General features: G+C 33.8%; 1 protein-coding gene across 1 annotated transcript in view; it reads right to left on the minus strand.

Annotated features, from left to right (window-relative positions):
- CARPB (Carbonic anhydrase-related protein B) overlaps window positions 1-23,925 on the minus strand; it is a 757,151-nt gene that overhangs the window by 310,220 nt on the left and 423,006 nt on the right. The window contains exon 4 of the mRNA XM_069834212.1: window positions 14,070-14,261. Coding sequence (XP_069690313.1) covers window positions 14,070-14,261 — 192 coding nt within the window. The remainder of the gene's footprint in view (window positions 1-14,069; window positions 14,262-23,925) is intronic.

Below are 23,925 nucleotides of genomic sequence, written 5' to 3' on the forward strand. Positions count from 1 at the left end.
ACTCAACAGGGGAGGGGAGGGGAGGGGAGCTCGCTATGCAATTTTGTAATGTAAATTAAGAAGCGGCCGTATTGGATTCGATAAAGACATAAACATCCTGTGCACTTTGGTTGTGGCAGCTCCCAGACAAACTCTTTTTCCAATACGTAAAATTACAACTTAGCATCTTATGGGATCTGCCATTCGGAAAATGAACCTTCACTCAAGACCACAAGGAGAGGTTAAAAAAAAAAAAAAAGAAAAACTTTGGCACAGAACTTTTCTTTCCCTTGGCCACATATATACACACAAAAAAAGCAGTCCGTGGTTCTCCGTCCTTTTTTCCGTCCTCCATTACCCAAGTTTTTAGTCATCATATTCTCAAGGTATTGCACTTGAATTTTTTTTTTGGACTGCTGCCCGGATGTTGGGCCCATTCAGTTTTCTAGCGGTTTCCTCTTTCCCTCTAGTTCTTACGCTCTTTCCTCCCTCCTTAACTTAAGTTTGTTCCGAAACTCAGATCTTACGCGCTCTTCTACAAAAACGACAATCCCAACCAATACACACAGTTTTCTACGTTATTTCTTATTGAAAAGATTTTCTGCCTTCATAACATGGGGAAGAAAGATGGATGGATTCAGAGAAAGGAAGAAAGATGAAGGGAGAAGCCGATATACTTAACACTGTTTGCAGCGAGGGGGTGAAATTTGAATTCGAAAATAGAACAGCTTGAGGCGATCGAAATCTTGAAGCTTATTTTCGTCTGTTGTTAAAAACTCCGTACAAGTCTATTGTGCTACTGGGGAAATTGGATAATGGCGTGAATGCTAGTTTTCTGACTTTCTTCGACACGTTCAGGCTGCCTTCATCTCTGAAAACCTTTTACTTATCCCTCTAGAATGTAACATGCATTGCAAATCAACAAACAATAAATAATAATTATTACTTCGGAATATGTATAATAAGAACTTTCTTGTGTTAAATTTTAACGTACCTTGTTAACATGTTTCGCCCTACAAGGTACGTTAAAATTTAACACAAGAAAGTTCTTATCATAAATATTCCGAAGTGATACAGTGTCAAAAGTTGTGTAATCAAGATGTATAATAATTATTAATTACATTCAAATTATAAGGCCTCAGATTGTACAGTGTACAATACAGAAGTTACTGTGTATAATTTAATCGTAGAGCGTTTTAGAATAGTATAGGTTTTTAAAACGCCACTTGGGGTTTTATAAGTCATAGGAAATCTTGCAGCATGTCATTATATTTGGTTTATCGCTTCTTCAAACCAGTCGTTTGACACTTTTTATATAGCAATGAAAGTACTTCGGTGTTTATTACAACATTCAAACATATCATATTTTTAGCACTGCTCTAAAAGCCATGAGTGTGTTATAAAATTCATGTAAATGTATTAACCCCAGTACAGTAAATTCTTTTGTAAATTAAGTACAACAATGAAACCAATTACAGCTTGACACAGAATTAGTTAGATAATGTTAATACATTATATTATTATACATTAATGTAACAAAAGCGAATCGTGGATGTATGAGAAAACAAATATAGAGATATCAAATGTCTTTCTTAGTGTACTCGCATTTTTACGATTTGTAATATGCTTACTAGAACGCAGTTAATACTAATAATAACAATCCAAGTAACAATAATAATATTTATCAAAATCATTATCATCATAATCATAATAGTCATCAAACAAAATTTATGTAAGGCCTATTACTTATTTATCTTGGTATTTAACAGAAGAAATACTGAAATCAGAAGTCAACACTGAAATAATGAAATGACTATCTTTAAAGACAATTAATATTAGGTATCCTCCACAAAACTGGCTTCATTTACACACCAGAGAACAAGGTGCCGGTGCAGATGTTACGTGCTGTCTCTTCTCACTTTATAGATCTCTTGGGTATGGAACAACAAGTTTTGATGGAGAAATCATTGCAATAAGTGAAGTCTCAGGAATCTTCTATGTCACATCAATAAATTTAAGAATGCAGTTATATTATCAGACTCCAAAGCAGCTATTCTATCAATAGTCTCTAAACACACACCTTCATCTCAAACAGCAGAAATAACTAAAATGCTCTCTCAATTAATATCACTCAATAAAAGAATTGTATTCTAATGGATACCATCCCATTGTGGAATCCTGGGAAACGAGAATGCGGATGCTTTAGCAAAGAAGGGCAGCACTGCTACTTACAGACCTGTTACTAAATCTACGTATTCCTCTGTGAAAAGATTGATTAAATCTACATACTTAGACTTCAACAAACAAAATTTGATAACACAATCCCAAGGGAAAAAATGGAACTCTCTGCATCAAAATCCACAGTTAATTCCCGATTTACCGCGAAAATAGTCTGTAGCTGTATTTAGATTGCAACAGGTCATGATTGTTTGGCCAAATGCCTGCATAGAATTGGAATATAATGTCAGTCCCCTAACTGCCCCTTGTGCAACTCAAGCCAAGAAATGGACTGGGAACACCTCAAAATCTGTGCTTCAGTGGCTGACCATCATAATATATTTGAAAAATATTGCAGTGCAAGAGGTCAAATGACTTTATTGTCAAACGCCTGGCTTTAGAAAATAACAACAACAACATTTTATTTATTCTGAAGGCTTGGTTCGGGATCTCGTAAAGTGAAGGATGTTTGTAGAGAGTAGTAAGATGATGATGATGATGATGATGATGATGATGATGATGATGATGATGATGATGATGATGATGAGAGGAAAGTTTATTGGTTGATAGCCTCAATTTCTTTTCCAACAAATGTTCGACTAATTTGTTTCCGACTTGCTAAGTAACGGACAATTTCTTTATATAAGATGGGCCAGTCAAACGGAAAGATTTCAAGGCGGAGAAAAAGAATGAAAAGTTACTATTATATCAATTTAATGAGTAGAAATAACAAGTGCATGAATAACCATTAGGTATTAAACGAGAAACAAAACTTATTTCTTAAAAATTACGTCAGCCAAATGACCTACATTGAAACGCACACATTCTTCGAGTCTGGCCACGAACTGTTGCATAACCCCTCTCAGCATATTGACAGGTATAGCAGCGAATTCTTCTCGTATCCGTTGTTTTAGGGCTGCAATTGTTCTGAGTGGATTGCCCTCAAACACCTTCGTTTTGAGGTGTTCCCATAGGAAGAAATCACATACCGTTAAATCAGGTGACCTAGGCGGTCAAGCGATATCCCCTTTCCGAGAAATGACGCGGCCCGGGAACAAAGCATTCACAGCATCCCTCAAAATTATTGCGGTGTGGCTTGTTGCTCCGTCCTGTTGAAACAGTGTGTTTTCATTCACTGGAAAATGGGTGAGTTGTGGTGTAAAAAAAGTTCTGCATCATTTCAACATATCGCACTGAATTAACGGCCACTGCATTTTCGGCCTCATTATCAAAAAAGAATGGGCCGATTATTCCAGTTGATCAAACCTGTACCGTACCGGTTCCCCGTCCAACGTTCCATTGAAATCAATTAATTGCAGTTTGCAGTAATGATGAGCACCATTTAACAAAACATGACAGAGACAATCAACTTGCTTACTAGGGAACGCGGAGATAGTGATGTCACCGCCTAAGGAATCATAAATTGTAAAATAAGTAAGTAGAGAAAGGACGGTTATATTCATTCTCACCCTCTTCATATGAACAGTATACTCCCATCAAATCCTTCCGTTTGACTGGCCCACCTTGTATTTGTTGTTATTATGTATGGATGCAAACATATATCAAGAAGCATTTAATTTCGTATCTATTTTCCGTATGTAGTGCCTATTATCTCGTTTCTCGTTGAAGATAAATTAAAAAAAAAACAATTGCAATTCGAGTGCTCTTGTATTCAGTTTGTAAAAAAAGGCCATGAGTGCACAATCAACAACTGAAGTAATACAGTATAATAATAATAATAATAATAATAATAATAATAATAATAATAATAATAATAATAATAATAATAATAAGTTATTTTAGCTGGCACAGTTAAGGCCGTAAGGCCTTCTCTTCCACTCAACCAGAAAAAAGTATATATACATATGCATGAACTTAAAAAGAATTCAACAATTTTATTTAGATGATAGTTACATGTATACAAGAGTTATTTACGAATTAAACAACAAAATACTATGAACTATTAATTAAACACTGAAATAAACTATGTAGCAGAATTAAGTTAAAATACATAGAATGTTAATATATTTCAAATAATATTAGATAATAGAAAGAAATTATTATGAGACAACTTTGAAAATACAGCACTATCAGGATGATGTCTAAAGAAAGAAGTAACAATGTAGTCAGTGATAGTTTAAATCAGTATGATTGGAGTGAAATGCTAATAAGGTTATTTTTAAGCTGTTTTTAAAGATGTTTATTGTCTTGCAGCCCCTAATACTTTGTGACAAGGAATTCCATTGACGCGAGATGGATACTGTAAAAGATGATGAATAACAAGATGTTCTATGAAGAGGTATACTTAGCGTACCACAGATAAGTAATCTGTGATCTATTTACGTTGTGGTTAGAGTATAGATAAGAGAAACGAGACGAAAGGTATGTAAAATAGAAGATGAAAGGGTGGTCAGTAGTAGGACGGTACCAAACTGGTTTAAGCGATTTATGAAGACCTAAGCCTTTAAGATAAACCTCTCTCAGGAAGACCATCTATTCTCAGGAATGAGGCTGCATCTACCAAACTGAAAGAGCAGCCACTCGCCGGTAGCAGTCAATTGTCAGCAAGTCTTAGTACCTTGTAAGGCCACAGTCTGTGACCAGCTCCACCTATTTGAGACTGTGTACAAGCGGCGACGATGAGGTTCATATGAACTGACCTAAGTAAAGCTGCGAGAAATGTTTAAATTGTGTACGCGTAGTTATAGCCTTATTATATAGAAAGAAATTCGTATTAGATTGAGGCTCTGACTGATATGTACAGTCCGAGAAACAAAAAAATGGCCCGATTCTTGAAGTTCGTTATAAAGCACGATTCACACCACAACGATTTAACAACGGTTTTCAATTCAACCCACTATTGTTTGAATAGTAACTTATTACAGGAAGGTATTTCACAACTAATGCAAAAAGCAAGAAATTAACCTCAAAATAAGATCGATTTTATGCCTAAGAGCCATTATTTAATAAACACGATACAGTACGACAACCCCGATTATGACAATTCATTGCAAGCATTGCGATATCTTTGTGTGTTCTATTAGCAACACATCAATTTTCAACGCAAATTTTAAAATGCCCTTCGGGTTACAACAACAGACGTAAACTTTATTTCAATAACTCCGAAAGCGATCTCGTGTGTATTGCTTTGGAGTACTGAGCATGCGCAATGCGTTGAATCTGGAACTTTGAAAATTTAGGCAGGCCATTTTATTTTTCTGGAACTGTACATCTACGGTATCAGGCAGTACAACTTACCTGACGATATTTATCGGAGGAAGAACAATGGTTTGTATGCATTTTAAGTGTGATTAGTGAAATAGTCAGTGATGTATGCAATGGAGGGGGAAAGGAAATGGCCAGTCTATCCGATGAATTTACTTACAAAATCATTCATTTCAACAACCTGTGTACAGTGATGATTTATATTTTTCGCATGATTTTGTGAGTAAATTCATACCTTTATATGGCATTTCAATATATTTCTCTATTTTACCTATCATAGATATACGTTTGTTTTTGAGATAGGAGAGCACAGAATACTTAAAAAGAATTTTACTCACTCCATCGAAATTAGCCAGTTCATATTTACGACTCTACATTTACTAATATAAGTTTTTTTTATATTTCCAGTAATTTATTGATTTTACTATGATCAGCACATTGATTTCTACTCTCTGTATGCTTCTCTATTCACTTTCAACAAGTTATTGGCAACAGTACAATATATTTAGGACACCAATGTATTGAGATCTACTTTGTATGCGTATTCAGTATTACTTCATAGCTATGCAAACTTACGTCGTTTTAATTTGTTTTAATATTAGGAATGATCTTTTTTAATGTTGTTTTCGATGATTAATATTGCCACTATGTCATATTTTACTCTATTTATGTCATTTCCAAATGTAAAGCAAAGTTTTTGTAATTGATTTTAGATGGATATCTGTTATATCTCGTACCTGAAGATGCCCTACAAAGGGCGAAAACGTTAGTATTAAGACTAAATTAGATGTAACACATCAGTGTTTTCTTTTATATGTAATCAATGCTCAAGCCATAAGACGGAATAAATAATTAATTATATTTTGATATATGTTAAGTTATATTTGTTTAATCCTGTGGTCCGAAACTTTCAAACTGATCACAGACTTGTACTTACCATAAATTCGAACAAACAAAACGTGTTAAGTAACAGATAAAATCATGCATTTGTTGCGTATCTGTCTAACATTTTAGTTTCACGTTAAATGTCACAACCGTTAGCAATTCTTTCCAAACGCGGATTAGTAATTCGCCATCGATATTTGTCGAGAATTCATAGTTAATTCTTCTAGTCGCTGTAGAAATCGAGGAAAACGTGGATTGTGTGCTTGGTCCTTCACAAATACCACATAAGTGAAGTACAAAAGTCCGGAGACCTTTGAGACCATGCCGTTGAGTCCACTATTAGTCTTTTTTGTTTCAAGTATTATAGCACATTTTGTTCACAGTACTTAACAAATATTTCTGTTGCTACAGCTGATCTCTAATTAACATTAACTACGAACATTTTTAAGGTAAGTTCATCAGTAGAACTAAGGGAATACGGCCAGCGCGTGTGCATTTTCTATTTAAGGAGGAACTTAAAAAATAAACTGTATCGGAATAACCAACATACGTTGGAAGAACTGCAAAACAATATAAGAACGGAAATTACAGTAATTTCAGAAGAAGAACTAATGTCTGTTAAGGAAAACTTTCTTGAAAGGTCTGAGAGGTGTATGGTGGCACAAGGACATCATTTCCAATATTTTCTATAACAAATGTAGGAGGTTATTGTAATTCGAATGAGCAATCTATACGCTTGACTTACGGGGTTAGGTACAGCTTATAGCAGTAAAATTTTTGGAAATATTCAACATTTTTTCCCTCCTTTACTATATCTTGTACAATAATGAAAAATAGTATGTTTAAAACACTGTCCTTCTGCTATATGCAAAAAATTTGTTTACGATTTAAAAACATTATTTATATACTTTTTTTTTTCAAAATTCATAAGGGTGGTAGTTCACTGTGCAGTGATGAATCGTTTCCCTCATAACTCATAAACTTGTTAACTTTTTCATGTCCTCTCTCTTTTATTTTATTGCTGAAACTCATGTTTACAATATCGTGCTCTTTCAACTACATTCCTTAATAAATAATACATTAGGGCCTATATATATTTTTTTTTAATTTTGTGTTAGAAGGAAATACTGATATTTGACCATTTTAAAAATGAATTTATTTTTTATCAGACAGCCTATGAAAGGTGTAGATGTGATCTTGCATCATATTGTAGGCGACATGCATAAATACACACAAAATTTCATCACAGAATGTTGGATAGTTTTTTAGCTATGTGGGAAACGCTTCATCACTGTACAGTGAACTGAATTTTGAAAAATTAAATGCAAATAATTTTTTTAATCGTAAAAATATTTTTTTCATGTAGCAGAAGGACAGTGTTTTACATGTACTAATTTTTATTATTGTACAAGATACAGTAACAGAGGAAAAAATGTTGAATATTTCCAAAATTTTACTGCTGTAAGCTGTACCTAATCCCTTAATGGGCTATAAATATCCGACTATGCCGGCAAACAGCTTGCTTCCACCCGCCACGCGCAGCCGTACATTCACGGATGAACGTCTATTTGGAGGCTCTGCAGTTCTGTTCCCCAACGTTCGTTCTTTGAAGGAAGAATGTTTTGAAGGAGACATTTATTTTTCCTATCGCTGTGTAATTATATTTTGCATCCTGAAACTTTTATACTCTTATTTTGTCTGTACGTTTTCAGAGCTGATAGCATTTTATTTCATGGATTGATATTTATGGTTTTTTAAATCTAAATTTCTGAACTATATACCGAATAAGATAGTAATTAATGATAAAATAATACGAATTTCATCATCAGAATGCTGAAGTTGCAATATTGCATACATAAAAAAATGAAATGATTTGTGTTACAAATAAAAAGAAATTAATAGGAAGGCAGATGAAATCTTACAGTGGTCTATCGATATACCTCGAACTATGTACGATGGCATTAACGGATGCAAATGTTCTGAAATGGAACGAGGCCCGAGCGAGATAGAGCGGTCACTCTTAAAACAGCATTACAGTTATGATTGTGCTCGGAGACATTGGGATAACCCTCTCTCCCCCGATCTCCCTCTCACACATAAATCCGGCAACGCTAGTAACAAGTAGCAATTCTCCTTCTCGAAACTTCAATGCAATTCCAATTAAAACTTGTGGAAACTTTATATGGGACGACACAGTATATCGGAAGTTTCCCAAAGACTAGGCGTACGCCGGGGAATAGAACTCCCATCCCGGTCATTTCACAGACAAAGTCCCCGTTGTAATAACGGTCAACATTTCGGATACTGCCCGGAGCAAAATTCATTCTTACCTACTATACGTACTATATAACTCCTATACACGTTGTAATGTTACTGACAAGTTCTCTGAAAGACGGATTAAGTTCAGAGAATCAGCTCCCGGCTATAATTGCTATTTTGTTCGTTCCTTTATACTTTATATTATTGTAAATGGAGTTTCTGTAATACTTTGACCTTAAACAGTATTTAAGAGTACACTTAAACCATAATCGTCGTTACAGAATTTTGTATTACAACATGTACAGCTCGCGCGAAAGATCTGAAAGCCTAGCGACCGTTGAGATTTAAATGCCAGGTATCGGTTCCCGGTCAGGAATAAAGTCCACTTGCAAAACATTTCTCTCTATTACACTCGTTCCCTATTAGATGCTTGTAGTGAATCGTTTTGTGTTACATTACTGAAGTTTTAAAAATATTCAGCAGCATTTATATGTACAGTATGTGTGTATTTAAACGCTATTGATCGATTAAGATATTTAACCGATTAACTATTTCAATTTAATCTAGTTTTAATCGATTAAAAAATGTTTTAATATACTGTAATACACAATTATTGTTAAATTTAACTTGTGTTTCAGTGATAAGTGTAAGTATTAAATGTTGTGTATCTGTTTATATTGCATCGTTACATTACAAAACAACTATTTTAATTATTTACTAACGTATTTATTGTGAGGCTTATAATGTATTGTGTCAATTTCTCCGGGAATTTTTGAGACAAACATAAAAACAGAAGTATGAAGCCTCACCTAGTTAATACTGCTTCATCCATGATTTTAAACAAGTGAGTGCATTCACATGCTCCGAATTAAGTGCCGCTCCACGTTTAGTCACAATGTTTCCTGCATCACTAAACACGAAAAAAAAAAAACTTTTTTTCTGTCAAGCACTTCTCCACTATCATTTAATTTAAATCCAAACGTTTCACCGAGTTTACCTCTCAAATTCTCATATGATATAATGGAGTTTACACTTTTCACAGACCCACAGGTAACTATTTTTTTTTTTTCATTATCAATCTAAAGACACACTCTTCATACACAAACTCAATACAGAAACTGCAACTGCAAAAGTACAGCGGTCGAAACAGAAGACTGGCCCCTACTGTAATCGAATTACCAGATTTTAGAAAGAGAAGAAGACAGTTACCCTCTCACTTGCACTTAGTGCAGACATGGCTATTTTATAAGGGATGAGGGGGACGAATCCCAGAAAAGTATGTATTTCATATGCTAAGAAGATGAAGTGACAACAAGGTGGAAGTTTTCTTTGAGAAACATAAAACTTAATAAGGGTTTCGCATTATGTTTCAACTTTCAATAGTCCACACCTGTGGAGTAACGGTTAGCGCGTCTAGCCGCGAAACCAGGTGGCCCGGGTTCGATTCTCGGTGGGGGCAAGTTATCTTGTTGAGGTTTTTTCCGGGGTTTTCCCTCAACCCAATATGAGCAAATGGTGGGTAACTTTCGATGTTGGACCCCAGACTCATTTCACCGGCATTATCACCTTCATCTCGTTCAGACGCTAAATAACCTAAGCTGTTGATAAAGCGTCGTAAAATAACCTACCAAAAAACTTTCAATAGAAGTAGACTAGGTCACTGTCCTCATATCTCTATCTCTTTCTTTGGTGTTTGTGCGAAGATTTTCCCTATGCTACCTACTTTGCAGTTAGAATATAACAATAGACCTACTATTGTGCTTTTGATAAGCAATTTCCGAGAGAGGAATATTGTCGGAATTTTCAGTATGACTTTGTATTAACGAAATAATAATTAATATTAACTACAACCGATTAATTTTAATCGACTCGATTATTCGATTACATATTTTTGATCGATTAATCGACTAGATTAATCGATACATCCCACAACACTAATTATATATTTGTGGAATTTAAGTGTTTATAAATTGTAATTCTCAAACTTAAAAGAGGAGAAGCTTCATATTCTATCCAAAGAAATTATGATTAACAATGTATTGGTGTTTATGACTAAAGAAACTTCTCAAGCGATTAAAATTCCTCTACACGAAGTTCAACAGTGACAATGGCTAAGGTTTGTCCCATAGTAGTGTAAAAAAATTGTAACATAAACGAGGAATATAGTGTGTGACAACGGTATATTTTTTTGAAATCTAGGATAAGAAGAAAACAAAAAGATGTCTTGAAACTAGACGCATTCGATTAAAGTGTAGTGCGAAAGATAGTGCATAATTTGTACATGTCCGAAAAATACGTTGTATTAAGACACTGACTTTACTGGGGGCGATACTAATGTTAGAACAGTGCTAAAAACTGGGTAATTCTCGGAAGGAAACGAAAACAAGTAGGTTGTTATTATTTTAAATATACGATATTAGGCGAATTTCTAATTATCGAGCCGAGAGAAGAAATGTGTATCCGGTAAGTGTACACTGTCATACCACCTGCACAGCAAGTCTTAGAGCGTTGACTCAGCGTCGGTATCAAAAAGACAACTCCTAATAATCATACACACTGCAAGTTAGCATACGTTTCGCTTAATGTGCTACTTATTTTGGAAGTTCTGCAATTATATAGGAAATAATATTCTCAAATGAATAAAATTGGCCTCCTCTTTGTGAAAATGTTAAATATAAATTGAAAATGATTATATGAAAAGCGAGTTATTTTCTGATGACGTTATAGACTCCATTATTATAAACCTCTGTGATATCAGTGATGGCGATGGTGATGGCAGTTTCAGCTGTAAAATAAAATGTATGGGATAGCAGAGCTTGAGGAATCCAACTAGCGGTATATGGTAAGAGGTCAATGTTTTCAGTTAGATGTTTAGCGCGCATATTTTGTCGGTTTCACTCAGTTCCCCCTCCCTTCCAGATCTTCTGCGCGAGCTGTAGTTTACGTGCACCACTGCTTTCGTTGTTCTAGCGATTATTTATTGACCTTAATGCGGCTCAAGACGATAGGCTTTTAGAGACAATAAGTCTTTATTAATATGACTAAATATTTGTTACACCCTTAAGAATGGAGTAACTCATTTAGTAATGCTTTCAAGTAATTTGTATTACCCACTTATATGTTATAACTTTATTTATTTGTTCCTTCATTACAATTTGTTATTATTTAATTAATGCATAGATTAAACATAACAGGAGAAAAACTGCAATCTTGTTTCGTTAAATTATTGGGTAGTATAAATTTAATTTTTACTCACTTTATTACCAATTTGTATGACAAATTTTGTGTTATTATAATTATAAGCTATAAATCCATAATGGTTACAAAAAGTGACCAAAGTTAGCCCATAGGCATATAAATATACGGTCTTACTAATAAAAACTCTATATACAGACATTTAACTATCTTATACTTATACAATGAGTAGCTCGTTTATAAGTCGTGTTTAAATTCCTTAATAATAATCATTACATACGTCGTGTATAACAGTATAACTGCTACACAGCTACGTCATAGTTTCGTTATTACTTCGTTACGAAAGGTAATAGAATATCTGAAGTTCTCCATTGCATCCGGTAGAGCGCTCTAGTGTGGCGTGTTAAGTATCGATAGTACAACTGGCTCTAATCGAATACCACACTATATATATTGGTCAAAGAGTACAAGCTACAGCAATATTATTCTAAATATTCTGTGCCCTTTGGTTTGTTCTTCTGTGGTTACAAGGCAGCCATCATCATAAAATGATATTCGATACGAACAGCTGTTAGAGGGGCGGCCATTTTTTCTCTATATACAACTCTTAAACAAGGGGTTTCGTGTACTTATATAACTACTGCAAAGCAATTCCCATTGTATAGTTACAGCATGTTTATACATCCATTGCTTATGTATGGTTTATTCGTAAAGTTTTCTGTCTCAACTCTGCATAAGTCTCGTATAAAAACTATACACGGTTTATTAGTAAGTAGTGGCGTAGCATGAAATTTTGAGCAGGGGAAGCTAACTCAAGTTGTCTTTCATGTACATATGAGAAAACGTATTACAAAAATATAGTCTTAAAATAAATAGTAGTCATTGTCAAGCCAGCAGTCCGAAGATTGATTGGAACCTCGTAAGTAACACCAATGAGGCATGACCTCAAATGGTACGTAGTAAAATATGATTTCATGGTTTACACATATCTCTAACAAATAGACACGGTCATTTGTTTTTTTAAATCGCACTTTTGTTCGTAAGTCAGTCTTGATAATAGAATTGTCCTAAAATATCAAGTAAATTGGTGTCAGGAACTGTTATTTCACTGATTTAAACTATCACTGACTACATTGTTACTTCATTCTTTAGACATCATCCTGATAGTGCTGTATTTTCAAAATTGTCTCATAATAATCTCTTTCTATTATCTAATATTATTTGAAATATATTAACATTCTATGTATTTTAGCTTAATTCTGCTACACAGTTTATTTCAGTGTCTAATTAATAGTTCATAGTATTTTGTTGTTTAATTCGTATATAACTCTTGTATACATGTAACTCTCACTTAATCAAATTGTTGAATTCTTTGTAAGTTCATGCATATGTATATACACTTTTTGCTGGTTAAGTGGAAGAGAAGGCCTTACGACCTTAACTCTGCCAGCTAAAATAAATCATTATTATTATTATTATTATTATTATTATTATTATTATTATTATTATTATTATTATTATTATTATTATTATTATTTATTATATCAGCCGCAATGCACACTAACACTTCAACTGAACAAACCCTCACGAAAGGGATAACTCGGAAACTTTCAATGTAAAAGCTAGCTTCTTCCGTGCCTTGCGACAAGGGTAGTTTAGTTAAGGGATGGAAAATCTGCGGGGTGGGTTACACAGAAGAATGAATGAAAGAAACCGGTCTGCTTGAAGCTGGTGTGTGCAGGCTTCTTGTTTACTGCTGCATCACAAATCATCCTGAGCTGCCGCATCACAATATTTAACGCATAAATATAAATTCTATTAAAATTAATAAATAATTTTGTTCATAAACTGCAGGTTTATTATGAAATTATTATTAACTGGGGAAGCTGAGCTTTTTAGCTTACATTGACGCTACGCCACTGTTAGTAAGACTGATAAGCTATAAATCCATAACGGTTACAAAAAGTGATCAAAGTTATCCAATAGGCATAAAATATAAGCTATAAATCCATAATGGTTACAAAAGTGATCGAAGTTAGCCCATAGGCATATAAATATAAGTTACAAATCCATAATGGTTACAAAAAGTGATCAAAGTTAGCCCACAGGCATATAGATATATTAGACCAAGTTCATACTCTCTCAAGACATACTGTAATATTATCTACTGGAGTGCATTACATTTCGACTGATATTGTATTAATCAACTTACAAGCTAACCATAATGACACTTGGGCTTACGCACACATAAACTACAAGGGCAAACATTTACACGAGGGCAATTGTTTAACAAGGCATATTGTACGTACCTCGGCGGGGAAGGCATAACCGTTGATGCTGTGTTCTGAGCCTCCCTCGTCGTGCAGGCCGTAGTGTACATGTATCTCCTGGAACTGGTACTTATAGGACAAGGGCCCCCCCGTCACGTTGACGTGGTGTCTCGTCGAGTTGTCCACGGTGAAGATGACGCTGTGCCCTGTATTGCTGATGCTGCCGCTCAACTGCGCAAACAATCCAACAAGCTTCACTCTAGTCTCATATACAGAATCATTCATTTATTATGCAAGCATTATAATTAGTGAACCGTAAGTAATGTCATTAATTTGAGGGAGTATTCTTTGAGATACTTCAAATAAAAAAGTTTAATAGAGTTTCACTCATTTTTGCTTCCTTTTCATGATAAAAATTGTTTTATGTGAAACATTTTTCGTGGAGTATTTTAGAAAGCCACTGATTTAATTTAAATTAGGATTCAGTCAATTTAAGAGAGCAGTATGTTACGATAATGAAATATGAAGAGTCCACTGAAAGAATGATGGATGTCATTTGGAATACATTTTGCAGGAGAAGCTATTGAAAGTTTGAAATGCGCTCAAAGCTTAACTGTGATTTCCCGATCATTACTGGACAATGACTATCAGTGTTAATGCCATATAACTCTGTATGTACATTCTATATTCTTAAGTTATGCATTGGCAGTCTTGGTTCATTTTCGACAAAAAAGTGACATCCATCATTCTTGCAGTGGACTCTTCAAATGATTGGAAGAACTGAATCGGGGATTGCAGAAACAGCACGTCATGAAAACTAAATTTTTCAGTAGACACAAAAAACGGTATTGTTGGTGGTAGACCACATCATCAAACAGAAGCCTAATAGGTGTCTTGTTTTATAATACGAAATTTATTGTAATCTAATGAATTGATAATGAAATAAATCAATATAGTCTAATACTAGCTTCACATGTGCTGTTTCTGCAAGGAATCAAAATTGTAGGGCCGATTGTATAAACTATTTAATCTTAGATCAGAGGTTAAATTGATCCTTGTTCTAGCTGAACTTGGAATTTTGTGTTGTATAAAGTCTAATCTGAGATTAATTTGTCTTAAAGTAAAGTCAACTTTGACTGAAGAAATTTCTCCGATTAAGTTAGTTGATCCAAGTTCATTATTTCCTTTCTGTTTGAAGTATACGAGTAGCAGATTGTGAAAAAAGAATAACCATTATTATTAATATATATGGTATATATATATATATGGTATATATATATATATATATATATATATATATATATATATATATATATATATATATTTCAATTTCTTGCTTTAATATACAAACATTCTTATATTTTATAAGGCTTTATCGTGTTCAGAAGTATCAAATAACATAACCTATAATTATATCATGTTTATAACAACCATTAATTATTAATGGGTATGATAAGTACATTCATAAATTTTCAATTAGCTGTATTACTAAACGAAAATTGTCGTTCTATAAAGCTTTATTATGTTTAGCAGTATCAAACCCCATAACATGAAAACAATTTGGAGAACAGTCAACCTTCTTCTTATTGTCCACCATTATTTACAACGCACAACATAAACCAGTGTCTGCAACAGAGTGTGCGGAAAGTCGCCAAAAAAAAAGTTGGAAAGTAGCTAGATTTCTTATTATGAACAAAGAAAGATTAAATTTTCTCATTATGAGGTGCTAAAATGGTCGCTAAATCCATATTTAAGCAATATAAAAATTAAAAGAAATTATCGTCGAAAAAGAGTTAAAGTCACTATATTGGCTACACTGAAAAAAACCTGTACAACATGGCCCGCGCATTACATACTTCAGCTGTTTATGCGATTTTGGCAAGTCCTTTTCACGTGAACTTAGATTGCATTTGAACCTAGGTAATTTGATCGCAGAAAATTTTATACAATAGAAGAAGTGTCTGAACTCGGTTCACTTTCCGATCTTCGATCAAAATTGATCTTTAGTCAGGGAGTTTTATACAATTGGGCCGTAGTATAATAATCTCAGTTCAACTAAACTTTATTTGTCAAATTAGAGATATAATATATGCATAGGCCTACTGTGTACTTAATACATAAGTTCAACATATAAATGAACTCATTTTTCCACAATAGGTCACTGAAGAATATTATTGTAAAATTCTTGATATTCATGTGGTATGTAACGCATTAGTTTGCGTATATCGTCAAGCTTCTCTCTTTGAATTGGCACGATTTTGTCTGGATATTCCAGTGAAGAAGGTAAATATGGTTGTACTTACAAGCAAACATTTTCATGGGGACAGATAAAAAAATTAATCTTTTTTTCCATCATTTTAATAATGCCAAAAGTAGTGCTTACACAAGTTTTGGCCACTCGAGCGCAATTACGAAGGCCGTAAAAAATAAGTTTCCCTGGAGCCGTTTACAGAAAGAGAACAAAATTTCATGGAAAGTTTTATTGGAACGGATACAGAAATTGTTGAGTTATTTTTCAAAGTATTCACCACCAGAATTGAGACATTTTTCATTCGGTGGGATCAATTTTTGTATCCTTGTGTCGTAGGTGTCTGCCGACTGGAATCGGAACCAATGTGTCGGCACATGTCTTTGACATGAGTTGTTTCTGCGCGCTTCCAGGATGTCACAGGTCTCCAAATGTGAGACGGCTATACTGACATATGTGGTTTCTTCATGGAATGATAGCCCTATATCAACAGTTCATGAAACTCGAATAAACTCATTTCGCCACAAACAGTGACATGTGCTGTTTCTGCAATCCCTGATTCAATTGTAGCTTTGTTCTTTCAATGTGCTCAAATTTGATCAGAATAAATGTAACTTTTCGTTCTGAAAAGGAATTTTGCAATGTTACATTTGTTTGGATCAAATTTCTGCACATTTAAAGGACAAAACTAAAATTATTTCAATCAATTATTTTCATAATACACTGCTCTCTTAAATTGACTGAGCATATTGGAAATTCAAGCAATGGCTTTCTCAAAACACACTATGAAATGTTTCATATTAAACAATTTTTATCAGGAAAAGGAAGTAAAACGAGTAAAATTGTATTACACTTTTTTGTTAAAAATATTTCAAAGACTAACCTCATGAAATTAATGACATTACTTACGGTTCAACCTGTATATATAATGCTAAATATAATACAAGTAATTTCAAGAATGGATTTATTTTAAATATTGCAGGTTTTATCTTTTTAGGATATAAATAAAAGTATTAAATTATATCGTAGCTTTAAGAGAAGAGTCGAGTGAAATTTTGGTAATTTTCAATAAAAAAAAATCGCATTTTCGTTTTTTTAATAAATCAGCAATAATATATTTATAGCACAGTCTAGTATATACAGTCGCGAAGCTCAATACGTAGTAAATATGCAAACACTAGATAGTTTCTCACCACTAGGATCGCTAATATCGCCTCATTACAGGCAATGCAAAATAATACCGTCACAGTCTATTGTTTCTAGCACCCTCAAAGCTCAAGCTTCGTGACTGTATATAGTAGACTGTGTTTATAGGTTGACCATGTTTCATTGCTCTGTGGTGCTTGAAAGCATAACATTGCAATGGCTTGAATCCGAATGTCATGCAAATTTTGAAAACTGTTTTGTCACACTTTTTTCAGTACATTTTCTTGTGTTCAAAAGTGTAAAAGCTCTCACAATTTCAATGTTGGGAACTTGAAACTTTTATTGCATGTTATATAAATCGTTATCAACAAACAACATATCATTTTTAAAAGCTACGTACTAAAATTGGACTTTCTGAGTGAAAACTAAAAATTTAAATTTCGTACTTGAATATACATTTTTTTAATTTCTCTCCATTTGAAATTCAGGATATTTAGTTATTTTCTAAACATGTCAGAGATATCATAAGAAACTCGTACATGAAACGTACCGTACATAATTTTCTAAGAGTAGATAGATTTTGAAAATATGCAGTTTTTATTTAAAAATTTTCAGTAGCACAAAACCATTAATCAGACCTTAATGAAAATTATAATGCGAGAATATTTATAGGATGGGGATGAGATGTACAAAATATGAAGTCTCTCTAGCTAAAATTTGTAGTAAAACAGAAATTTCTACAATCATCATCCTTAGGTTAACATAATTTTAGAGAAAACTGTTAAAATATAAAATGCTGGCTATAAAATATTTAATAAAAACTAGAAAATTCTCCACCAAATATTTTATTATACAAGTTAAAACAAATAATTATAATCGGAAGAGGAGAAAGAGACGAAATTCACTTCGTGACATATAAATAATAGAATGTAAGCCGCAAGAAACAGTCAATTTATCGAGGTAGCAAAGCACATTTCGCTGAACAAAATATTTAGTATAGTTATTTGTATAACATATTTTAATTAATATAAAATATGCCATGTCTGTAGGATAAATAATTAAATAAATAAATAAATAAATAAATGAATAAATAAATAAAATGAATAAATAAATGAAATAAATAAATAAAATTAATTAATTAAATAAATAAATAAGACAAATAAATAAATAAGTTAATTAAATTACAATGTGGTGATATCCTAGTTTACAAATCAGGGTACTCTGTTGTGGTGGTGTTAGCGTATGTTGGACGGAGGATCATTGGCAATGGCGTTCACATTTACTTGACCAATAAATATTAGACTGTTATCAATCCTACAAACATAATATTTTAGGTACCTAAAAACAAATATAGAAGAAAAAACTAAATTTCACTACACATCATGTTTAGTAGACCCAAATGTAAAGTCTGTATAATTTTGGCAGTTTATATCGTTTACACCCTATATCAGTTATCTCATACGAAATGTCAACATTATATTCGTTTCAATAATTTTCGTTCCAGTACAGCCCGTTGTAAATTATCTATTGAATGAAAAATAAAAACCATATCATTAGCAAACAGCGCTTTCAATGTATACATACATCACACACGCACGCATGCACACACATATTCGTAGCTTTCTGCCCAATGACATGTCTCTCGCTGCAAATCAAGTATTTTCCAATCTTTTTCCTTTATCCACCTTCCTCTTAGTCTCGGCATGCGATCCATGTGTCTTAATGTTGTCTATCTTCTTCTGCCCAAACGTTTCTTCCGCTCACCATTACTTCCAGTGCATCCTTCAGTAGGTAGTTTCTTCTCAGTCAGTGACCCAGCCGATTCCCTTCTCTCTTCCTGATCATTTAAACCTTGTTCTTTCTTCACCCACTCTTTCTAGTACAGCTTCATTTCTTATTCTATCTGTCCATTTCACACGCTCCATTTTTCTCTATATCAACATTTAAAATGCTTCCAGTCGTTTCCATTCCATATAAAGCACTTCACTAGTCGATTCCTTAGTTCTTTTTCAGAGGTTCGTAGAAGAGTCTCCTTTTTCTACTACCTTTTTCTTTAATTTTTTAATCTGTTTGCCTTTTTACAATAATGTCGTTAGTTTATATATCAAGTATTATTGGTGAGAATGGTAACCTCGGCGGTACTCCTAGACAATCTCTATAAAAATTAATGTTTTCTGTTGATTTGCTATTTAAAATTTTGCAATTGTACAAATACTCCGAACTCTACTTAAAACGTACAGAAGGAAACAATTTTAACTAACATATTCCATATCACATTTTATTTTCTTACTACATTGAAAAATATGACGTAATCTATGAAAGGCCTACAGTTAGAACCATACGTTATAGTTTCGTCATCTTTGGAAGAGTTGTGTTACGGGTACATTGAAAGTAAATCACTTTAGGAACGACGTTTTCGAAGTACATACTATCATTACTCAATATATATCGTGGGATAAACATATACTTTACTTATCATATGTAACAGACTCCAAAACGCTATTTATAAATTTGTAATTCCCTGAAATTATTTACCCATCCATATTTTACGAATAATATACTTAGAAAATAATATCTGAATCTATACGTAGATAAATGGTATAATCTGTTGTGGAGTAAAGGTTAAGTCAAATCTTATTTCGTAGTCTTTGTTACAAAGAAAAATACTTCAAATTTGTATGTCAAAGTCTGTTGATTAGGTATCAAACAACTGTGGTTTTTTTTTTTCAGAACTCTGTGTTCTTAATATTGAACAAATTTGCAATTTAAATTTGTTAAATATTTTTCTTCTACAAAAATAGTTGTAAGTATAAAAATGATATATAAGTATTTCATAATACTAAGTGAAATATGTTAGGTTCAGCTCTTTTATTGGAACCAGAATTCTCGTACAATACAAATCCTGAGCGAATTCACTCTTAATATTATGGACCATAAATTATAACATCAATTAATTAAAAATCCACAATTAAGTAACCTTGTTGCCTCATGAATGATGTCTTATTGTCTTATTGCTGTCACTTATGAGGGGTATTTTTTACCACGTTTCTCTTTTTCTGTTTTCTGTTTTCTGTTTTTCCGCTTTTCTTAAACTAGTACGTAAACAACACCCATGCCCAAGGCGGGACTCGAACCCACAACCTTTCGGACCAAGCGATAGAGACATGCTGTGCCCCTGCCGCTTGAGCCATCCAGGTCGGCCGAGGTTGAAACCTGTCTTCGACAGTTGAGTAAACAACAACAATAATATTGTCAGAAAGAGAATTAGGCCTATATACAATAATGCATTTCTTTAAATTGAAAATGTTCATTGCTTAATTTTCTTTAGCACTATATACCTTTTCATTTTTTTTTTCGTAATTTAATTATGTCACGTAACTTATAGTATTATATTACGTGACTGGTACTGACCCGAGTACGAGCTTCTGCTACCTCGGGTGTAAACTATATAGTTTAAATATGTATCATAAATTTATAATTTTAATAAATTCAATCAATTCAAAAGTTAAATTCATATTGTGTATCGTTTATGCAGTGTTTAAGATGTTCAATGACAGTAAATTCACAGAGAAAAACCTTAACATCAAAGGAACAGAAATTTACTTTGCCATTTTGTTTTATTTCTATTAACTTATATATAGTGAGAAAAAATTTCTATATCGCAGTAACACTTTCCAGCACATGGAAACACCCCTTCCCCCTATGAGCGAGGGCGGTTATGTAGTCAAATGTCAACATCAGACCTGTATCGCTCCCGAAATACATTTCATTTTTAAGCAGTTTCTAGTAACTTATTTTCCCTGCGCCCATTAAAGAACTTACGAGCTTTATTGTGAGCCAATCAAATATCGGTAGTTAATTGTGTTGGCCTAAATGGAGATAAATTATAACAGCAAGAAAGAGATGTAAAGCACTAACGTAATTGTGTACGTAGTTGAGAATCAGGTTTTAAGCTAGCAAAGAGAACTGAATTTTAAAAGTTAATTTCAAAATTTGTCTAATCTGAATTCCATGCTACACTGAATATCAGGAACGAAATAAGTTACATTTTAATTTGGAGAACAGGAATGAAATTTAAGCGCAATATATATTTAAAATCACATTTATGAAGAAATAAAATTCGCTTACTTATAATAATAATAATAATAATAATAATAATAATAATAATAATAATAATAATAATAATAATAATAATAATAATAATAGTTTATTTTAACTGGCAGAGATAAGGCCATTCGGCCTTCTCTTCCACTCAACCAGTATGGTAGAAAATATAACATAATACAATACAATTCAAAGCAATACAATACTACAATACAAGACAATAATATTATAATACATAATTGATATAATACAATCACAATTCTTTTTATCTTCACAACACCAATAAAATAATTATGTAATAATAATAATAATAATAATAATAATAATAATAATAATAGTAATAATAATAATCATACCCAAATTAAATTAAATTATTAAACTCGATCACAATTATAACTTCAATTTCACTGCGCCCGTAAGAAATCGTTTAGCCTTTTCTTGAAAGTGGTTATTGTCTGGCAGCCCCTAATCTTCTGAGGTACAGAATTCCATTCATGGAGGACTGAGACAGTAAAAGAGGGTGAATAGTGGGATGTTCTATGGGCAGGAATTGCTAGGATTTAGTTCTCCTGTGACCTGGTGTTTAGATTATGATTGGGGGATAAGTAGTTAAACAGGGCTTTCATGGAACCCGGAGGTTCATTGCCACCCTCACATAAGCCCCCCATGGGTCCCTATCCTGAGCAAGATTAATCCAGTCTCTACAATCATATCCCACCTCCCTCAAATCCATTTTAATATTATCTTCCCATGTACGTCTCTGCCTCTCCAAAGGTATTTTTCCTCCGTCCTTCCAACTAGCACTCTATATGCATTTATGGATTCGCCCATAAGTGCTACATGTACTGACCATCCCAAACATTTGGATTTAATGTTCCTAATTATGTCAGATGAAGAATACAATGCGTGCAGTTCTGCGTTGTGTAACTTTCTCAATTCTCCTGCAACTTCATCTCTCTTAGCTCCAAATATTGTATTAGTGCGATGTACCGAAGTAGATCTACATATGATATTTCCGTGCAGGAATTCTGCGTTATCATATGATGAAGGATCGGTGGAGCGGAGAAAAAATATGTTATGCGTATATAATCAGTTTATTTAAGACGGCGCTCATTCCGTCGGATCCCGACCACTTAGTAGCTCGTAATGAGTGCACCTCTGCACATTAGTATATTGGACATTGTGCAACGGTCACACATCTGTGACTCAGTGCATGAGGGTTGGCCGCTAAATGGAAACTAAGAGGTGGAGCTTAAACTGAGAGGATTCAATCCGGCACCGGAATTGGAATCCGGTTTGCTTAACCGATGGAGCGTCAGCACGTAGAGCTGAAAACCCGGGTTCGAATCCCGGTGCCGGAGAGAATTTTTCTCCGCTCCACCGATCCTTCATACAAATATTTTCCTAAGCACCTTATTATTAAACACCCTTAACCTTTGCTCCTCTCTCACAGTTCTACTTTCGCCTTAAGGTTGGGAGAAACCTGGGAAGAAACTCAATCAGGTAATCAGCCCAAGCGGGAATCGAACCCACGCCCGAGCACAACTCCGGAACGTCAGGCAAGCGTCTTACCCCACTAAGATACTTAATATTCGAGGAGAAAAATTCGCTCCGGCGCCGGGGATCGAACCCGGGTCCTTGGTTCTACGTACCAAGCGCTCTGACCACTGAGCTACGCCGAATTCAATCCACAGCACCGGACCGAATTGTCAATATTACAGATATTATTCTGTAGGGCAAATTAATAAATAAAAAAAGTCTATAATATTCTCATAGCTGCAGTGCATATGTCTGTACAGATTACTGTGCATTTAACTGCGGAATCACGGCAAACAAGTCACTCAGCTGAGTGCGCTCCTAATATAATGGCAGTTGACATTGGACATATACGTCAACATATATGCCTAACTTGGAGTCAGACCACAAAGGGAAACATTGAAGGAGGAGGGTTCGGTCCGGTGCTGTGGATTGAATTCGGCGTAGCTCTGTGGTCAGAGCGCTTGGTACGTAGAATCAAGGACCCGGGTTCGATCCCCGGCGCCGGAGCGAATTTTTCTCCTCAAATATTAATTGTCAATATTACAGATATTATTCTGTAGGACAAATTAATAAATAAAAAAAAATCTATAATATTCTACTAAGATACGCCTGTGACTAAGTCTCAAACGGTGAACTGGGATATATCAAGACTTGAAAGCAGAACGAACGGATGAAAAGGCAGTCATGTAAGACGCTGAAAATTATTTAATCCATGTCAGTGATGTATAAAACTTAGTATTTACAATATAAACTAGAAATTTATATTTCACAGAAATAGAATACTTCACGTGATGATGAAATAAACCAACGACATAATCAATTTGGAGCGGCGACTGAATTAAAATAACACAACTTCCT

The sequence above is a fragment of the Periplaneta americana genome, chromosome 9, assembly GCF_040183065.1.
Source record: "Periplaneta americana isolate PAMFEO1 chromosome 9, P.americana_PAMFEO1_priV1, whole genome shotgun sequence".
In the NCBI taxonomy this organism is placed as follows: Eukaryota; Metazoa; Arthropoda; class Insecta; order Blattodea; family Blattidae; genus Periplaneta; species Periplaneta americana.